This window comes from Sinocyclocheilus anshuiensis, unplaced genomic scaffold (genome assembly GCF_001515605.1).
Source record: "Sinocyclocheilus anshuiensis isolate Anshui unplaced genomic scaffold, SAMN03320099.WGS_v1.1 scaffold2056, whole genome shotgun sequence".
Lineage (NCBI taxonomy): Eukaryota > Metazoa > Chordata > Actinopteri > Cypriniformes > Cyprinidae > Sinocyclocheilus > Sinocyclocheilus anshuiensis.
This window is the reverse complement of record NW_015551026.1, coordinates 782,736-790,204: the sequence shown is the minus strand read 5'-3', so window position 1 is coordinate 790,204 and position 7,469 is coordinate 782,736. Positions and strand designations below refer to the sequence as shown.

Here is a 7,469-nt window from a genome sequence, read left to right as displayed (position 1 = left end):
CTAAGAAATAAGTCACCTGGCAGTTCTCTCCCAAGTGGTTCCACTGCTGCCAGCATTACGTCTGAGTATGATTCAGTGGGCTATATAACACTTTTAATTGTCAGGAAATTACTTGTCTTTAAAAGTTCTGGTTCAATATACGTACCTGTTGATCAAAAATAGCCTTAAACCTATACACTTTTTATTTTTTTATTTTTTTGTAACTTTCAGGAGGGTGTACTCATTTTTGCAACACAACATTTTATCACTTTGTTAAGAAAATCTTATTTTGCTGAATAATTTTGGCATTCTTCTTTGGTAATTGATCAAGCAGGCTTGTTGGAACATTACATCTCCAAAGAACCCTAACATGTCTTCAAAGTAAAAAGTAATTGCTGAATTTGTTAAGTTTTAGAGGGGGTGTACTCATTTATGCTGTGCACTGTATATACACACAATTTTATGTAAAGATATTTTAATGTTTGTATCTTGAAAAATCAAGCCTCATGCACTCAATGAGAATACTGCACTAGAAAGCCTGAATGTTGTTTTGCTTTTTACACACGGACTTGCACTCTCATACCTGGACTGCAAGTAAGGCCAGGACGGTCACTGCACAACGCATGCGGTGCAGCACTGCTCTTGCTTCTCGGGCAAAGTGGTGTAGTTCATCTGCCTCACAATCTCAGCGAACAGCTCATCGACCATGCTCTTGCTCTTGGCCGAGGTCTCTATGAAGGGGCAGCCCCACTCTTGTGCGAGCGCTCGTCCGTCAGAGCCCGCCACCTCCCGCTCGGACTCCAGGTCCACCTTATTCCCCACCAAGATCAGAGGCACCTTCTCAAAGCGCTTCACACGAACGATCTGGTCCCGCATTGGTCTGATGTCCTGCGGAGCAATGTCAGAGATAAGATAATGTATAATTTATAAGCAAGATAAAACAGTTTAGGACCCCAAATAAGTCAGTTTATGGAGAAATTAACATTCCTAAAGTTGCAATGAAATGGAAGAGGTGACAGATATTTTCTTCCGTATTGTGACATGCATCCAAGTGAAACGGATTAACGGAAATGAAAAACGTTGGGCAGGGCCTTGTTTCTGTGCTGTACTCCTCCTCTAGCAACACCAGAACATTTTGGATGCTGTTAGATCTGAAATGATTGAATTTGTCTTATGAGACCAGAGTATGGATTCCTAGAAAACTATATTTTGTAAATATGGGCCTTGGAAAAAGCTAAATGAGTTTATGGTGCTTTGGCTACAGTCGGTAGGTTCTGGTGTGGATAAACAACCATGCATGTCACTTCTGCATGCTGCATTTTACTCTGTGAGATAAAGTGTCACTCTTTTCACAGCTTTTACCGGCTCTGAGACACTTTCACAGTGTTTCTCCTGCTCTTTTTTTAGTAAAAATTCACTCATCACTAAATGAAAACTTAAAGTGAAGACCTGATTATTTCAGGAGCCTTATCACAAGTCCATAGTTTTTGAATGTTGGTGCTACTTCTGCTATATTTTCACACTTAAAACAATAATTTGGTATTCCTCTTGTACCATTGTCCTCTTTTATGCTAAGAAATAAGTCACCTGGCAGTTCTCTCTCAAGTGGTTCCACTGCTGCCAGCATTAAGTCCGAGTATGATTCAGTGGGCTATATAACACTTTTAATTGTCAGGAAATTACTTGTCTTTAAAAGTTCTGGTTCAATATACGTACCTGTTGATCAAAAATAGCCTTAAACCTATACACTTTTTATTTTTTTATTTTTTTGTAACTTTCAGGAGGGTGTACTCATTTTTGCAACACAACATTTTATCACTTTGTTAAGAAAATCTTATTTTGCTGAATAATTTTGGCATTCTTCTTTGGTAATTGATCAAGCAGGCTTGTTGGATCATTACATCTCCAAAGAACCCTAACATGTCTTCTAAGTAAAGAGTAATTGCTGAATTTGTTAAGTTTTAGAGGGGGTGTACTCATTTATGCTGTGCACTGTATAAGTTTTATAAATGGTTTTAAGTTAAATAAATATTTCATAATATTAATATTAAAGAGTCTGTTTGTTTTTGTGAGTGTGTGTGTATACACACCTAGATAATCCAGTCAACCTCACTAGTCAACTATTGTGATTCATTCCTAGTATTTAGACAATTTGATGCATGCATTTCGGGCCTTTCAGGTTTCAGGGACAATACATGCTTTCTCATTAGACTGTAGGTGTTGGGTGACAGCAGACCCAGGTTGATGTGCATGAATGGCTTCTTTCACGTTGGTAAGAGCTCTTGTTACCCACCTGTGTGGAATTATACCCTTGATCTGTCATTAGAAAAGAAATTCCTCCTCACGGGTGACTGAAGCAGTATGAGGAGCGCCATTTGACAGTCCGCGTGTATACTATCAAAGCTTTCCATCAACTTCCCACTCCACATGCAGGGTGGGGACAACAGAGGAGCACATAGAGCGCTCTGTCCGCTCTCTCTGTGTGCTGTGCATGAAGGTGAAAGATTGGGTGTGGGTTTGGATGAATGAGGGAGAGATAAAGGAAGTTAGGAGGGTTCAAAGGAAAGAGGAAGGGTGCCGTCTCGAGTGAATGGTTTCTGTGAGGGCAAACATATTTGACTGTGAGCTGGTGATTAGTCAGCACTTTGATTTCACTTTTCAATGTGTGCACACTCTCTCCTATGCGCAGAAACACACACAATGCTATGTTGTGAAGGCTGAGGGTGTTGAATACTAAGCAAAGTGTAGGTGAGATGTGAGAGATGGAGCGGAAGCAAACTTTGCTAGCTCTATTTAAAACCCAGCAGGGAGGAACAATCACACTGGGCTCCAAGGGCAGGCCAAAGAAGAGTCCTTAATCCGTAATTTCCCTTTGATTTCTGCCACATCCAGAGCACATTCACCTTTGAACATAATACAGCAGTGCAGCTCTGACATTTCATTAATTCCGTACTCTCATATGAAACGTCATAGTGGTGTGACATGGCTGCATATGAGCTGCGGCCAAGAGGTTTTTATTAATTTCCTGCTGCACCAGTCAGCTTCCTCTCCTTGAGCTTTGACTCAAACGAATAATCATGTTATGGAGGATAAGGTGGATAGCTGCTTCTAGAGACTGTATCTATTATATTATGGAGTGTTGAATGTCAAGTCAAGTCATATTTATTTGTATAGCGCTCTTCACAAAACGCATCGTTTCGAAGTATCTTTACAAAGTCATACTGGTATGTTTACAATGCCCTAATGTTTTAATACAGAGCAAATTGTAGAGCTGGGCGATATAATGATTATATAACAATGATATAAATCCTCTGGATTTAAATCTAGCTAAGACATTTAGCAGATTTAGCTATCTGTATGACATATTTCAAGTGTATTTCAAAAACAACCCAACATATTTAGCATACAATAGCTTATTTTTGTATCTCTTTTTGTGAAAAAGTAACCACCAGTCTTTATAATTTCTCCTTTTGTGTTCCTCAGAAGAAAGAGAGCCTTCCTTTAGCTGTTTTCAGAGCATAGAGCTGTCGCAGAAACATGTCACAATGACTCTCATGTTATCTGTCAACTAGTAGCAACAGTTTGACTAATAATACTCTAAATGTAAATCTATTGTTTACTGTTTTATATTGACACCCTATATTATAGCACCAGACACATTGCTTGTTGTTTAGCAAGTTGTTTTGGACCAAATTCTAAAGAAACTTTCTTTAGGTCAAATGCAAATAAGGCATGTAAGATTGCATCAGTGATGTGAGAGACAAATTCTGCTTTGCCTTTGTTGCGAATCAAATCCATGCAAACAAAACGGACAAAAAACGAATAGCAGGCTTTTCAAAATGTAATGACTGGGGGTATAATTACTTTAAAATCATTCTGCTTCTGTACAAAGTTGCTGCTCTTTTGCCGCTATTTTTCTTTACAGATGAAAAGAGACAAAGAGGACGCTTCTGAAGTCTCGCCGGTCTTGCCTTTGGATAAGTGTTTATTAATGTCTTAATCAACATTGTTGGTGGCTCTGGCATGAAAGCAGTGTGATAATTAAGTTTGATCCCTCGGAACTCTCTTTTGTGCGCATGTTCATGGGCCTTAGCCTCTCGCCTCTGCTTTACAAAACTAATTTACTCTGATCAGCCAACTGATTGTTTGACGGGATCTAAAGGGACCGACCGGCTGGGCCAGATCAATAATCTTAAAGAAGGCGATTCCTAATCTAGGACGAAACAAATGTGGATGGGCTGGGTTCTTACCGAGGCTTCCAGCGACAGCAAAATACTGAGCAGTGGTGGTGTGGGTGGGATAAAGGTACTTTTGTTTTTCGCCATTTACACATATGTACCTTACAATGGTCCTTATAGTACTGCAAAAGCTGCATATTTTCAAAAACAACTACTTGACTAATTGGTCTTAGGGAAGTACTGAATAATTAGACTGGTTTTGGGTTCACTTGTCCCTGATTCAGTCTTCCAAATGTTTTCCAATGAACAAAGAACTAAAGAAAAAAATGGGTTGTGAAAATACAACATGACCTGGGATCATGACTCATGACAACTCCTCACAGCTTAATTTTCATGAAATTAATTATGTCGTCTACCCTGACTTAGGTCTATTTATTGATGAAGTATTTTACTTTCAACAACCTAATTAGAGACAGCAGCGCAGTCAGTGCTGACAGTTTTGATGATGTGTAGATGATGAGATGATGATGTCTTGGAGCACTGTTACGAATGTGGGTTTGAGGTTACAAACATCTTCCGTGAGCAGAGCATACAGCAAACAACCCAAACCACAAGCTTTACTTAGAAAACCTCAAATATGTTTTTACAGCTTTCCTTTCCCACTTCTTCTGATGTGGCAAACCCATGTTCCCATGTCTACAGAGATGCTTGGTCACAATTTAGGACGTAGTTTTGGATGATGGTATCCATTTATGGAGGATTTTTGCTGTTGCAGTCACTACATATTGCCGTTTTAGACCTCTCTTGCTTTATGGATGGTGGGGTGTAGGGCTGGACCTGGATATTTATTTTTGACTATTTTTAAGCCTTGTGTCAATATTTCATGTATTTTTGAAAATCTTTGCAAATTACTTTTGCATTTTTTTATCAGAAGATCATTTCAACCAAATAATCATTGTAGTCAAGTATATATTTATGTAAAAACTACAAAAATATTTAGTTAAATATAATGAAGGCATATTTTTCAATAAATTTGTTTTTTAAATTATTATTCACTTAAGAATATTTAATCATTTTCATTTACGCTGCTGTTTTGGAAAGTCATATTTATATTCATGTTTAAAGATTAGAGTTTTTTTTAAGAAAGTACACATTAAATTGATCAAAAGTGACAGTAAAGATTGAACTTTCAGAGGAATAAATTACATTTTAAAATATATACAAAGCTACTGTATATACAAATAGAAAAGTAATTTTAAATTGCAGTAATATTTCAAAATATTAATGATTTACTGTATTTTTATCAAATAAATGCAACCTTGTTAAGCATAAGAGACTTTCAAAAACATTTCAAAAATCTTACCGACCCCAAACCTTTGAACGGTAGTGTATGTAATTACTCACAAGTCAAGGAAGCATCATGAAACTAGTCTAAAGACAGCCTTGGGTCTCAAGATTTAAGGAAAATTGTTGGTTTGATCTTCAATCGGGAATCGTGATCCATCACTATTGTGTGCTTAACCTTAGGTTGCACCAGCATAATTGTCTCTGCAATAATGCTGCATTCATGTTGTGTTAAAATGTGCATAATTACGAGCTGACAACCTGAGATTCTTCTCTGACCACATCCTCAAATAATTTGTTTCTATGGCAACCCTCATAACCAAATGATTCCATATGTGGTTGTGTTGATAACAGCAAAATATTTAATCACTACATTAGTCCACCTTTATATGCTTTTGAAAAATAAGAACAAAGAAAGCACAGCAGGTAGCACTGACTTTAATAAAATAGAATATCAAACAGAAATATATATATATATAGATGTAACTTACTACATTTAATTGTAGAAGTTTTCATAAAATTCAGTTTCCATTTTGTAAGTGTGACTTTGATTGTTTTTTTTTTTTTCAGTCTTAATTACTGTGCCTTGTTATGGTGACATCATCAAATTCCATGGTCACGTGGTGATAAATATATTTCCTAAAGGCTCTTTGTCCTTACCTGTGGCTAAGCCTTATAGCCAGCCTACAAGAAATTCTCATTTCAGGGGCCCCGTCTGACCAAAACAATTTACAGCTCCTTTTGCCGCCAGCTTGTCAACAGGGTGCTAAAAAACACCGGGTTTGAGAGCTCGCAGCTTGTTTGAGCACACTGCCCAGCACTTGAGCTACTAGAGGAGCTGCAGAGAGAGGAAAGGCAGGGAAAGAAAGTAATCAGAAGGTGAGAGCATTTATTACCACTGGCTTTTAACTGACTCTCCACTGGCAGAGTCCCAAAATTGAAGCCATTTTTCTCATGCGCTTTCTCCCATTCTTGATTAAGACAGGCAATATGTCTCAAACCCCGCTGTCCTGAACTTCTGACAAATAGTATCTTTTCTTCTTCTCCCGAGATGAAGCCATTAAAGCATCTGACCATCTTATCTCTGTCTGTGCTAAGCTGTCAGCGATTGGTGTGTGTGGAAATCTCTCAAGCTGAAATTAATGGGATCTGTTTGGCTCTGGCGGTTTCCTAAAAAAACAAAATATTAAAGGGGGGGGCGGGGTCATATGGATTTTTTTAAATTTTGAATTTAATTTAATTTTTTTGTACTATTTCAATGGAAAACATTAATAGTACTGTATGTAACATGCAGAGAATTTAATTGATAAATATAGTGTTTATATACAAAAGTGGGTGTGATAAAACTTGGTTAGCTAGAAAACCCGAAGCTGTTTTCTTGATTCTGAGCACAGTGCATACATAAAAAAATGAAACCTCGACCCTTGTTTACAACGAAAAGGTCATAAATTGCTATTAAAAGGATGGCAATAACTATTTGCCTTTGTTCATCTTTTTTAAAGGCCTATAAAATAGACTGTATTTTTTACAGCCCTCCCAATGACTTTAAAACCTCTATTAAACCAACAAGGAGAAAGAAAGATTGATCGTCTTCTGTCCACTGCCTTGCCACGTTGTTTTATGTGTTACTTTATTTTTTGCACTATTCAAAATTTTACAAGCAATGTCTTGTGGCTTTGCTGCTGAAGCAGTGCGCTGTAAGGAAACCATGTTAAATTATACAGCAGTATGATTTGTGTCGGTTCGTGTTGCTTTTGTTTTAGCACTTCTTCCATGCACAGGAACCTTGAATTCAGGTGCAATTCTTTGAATTGGCCCTCAAGTGCACTAACTTATTTTTTTCCAGCAGTCTATTTTTAAAAAAGGTGAGCTGTGTGACTGGTTGCAAGGCTAGACTTCAGTTTTTCTGCCGTGCTTGTCCTTTTCCTTGGGAGACGGTGGTCGGCCTGTGAAAATTTCTCTCTACGG

General features: G+C 37.7%; 2 protein-coding genes across 3 annotated transcripts in view; one reads left to right on the top strand and one right to left on the bottom strand.

Annotated features, from left to right (window-relative positions):
* Positions 1–7,469, top strand: part of sema5ba (sema domain, seven thrombospondin repeats (type 1 and type 1-like), transmembrane domain (TM) and short cytoplasmic domain, (semaphorin) 5Ba) — a 143,236-nt gene that overhangs the window by 113,679 nt on the left and 22,088 nt on the right. The window lies entirely within an intron of this gene.
* On the bottom strand, positions 535–1,038 carry LOC107661138 (ras-related protein Rap-2c-like). Its single transcript, XM_016450607.1, has 2 exons — positions 967–1,038; positions 535–867 (listed from the first exon to the last, which is right to left on the bottom strand). Exon 2 carries the CDS (start codon positions 853–855, stop codon positions 589–591), a length of 267 nt encoding a protein of 88 aa, XP_016306093.1. The 5' UTR covers positions 856–867; positions 967–1,038; the 3' UTR covers positions 535–588.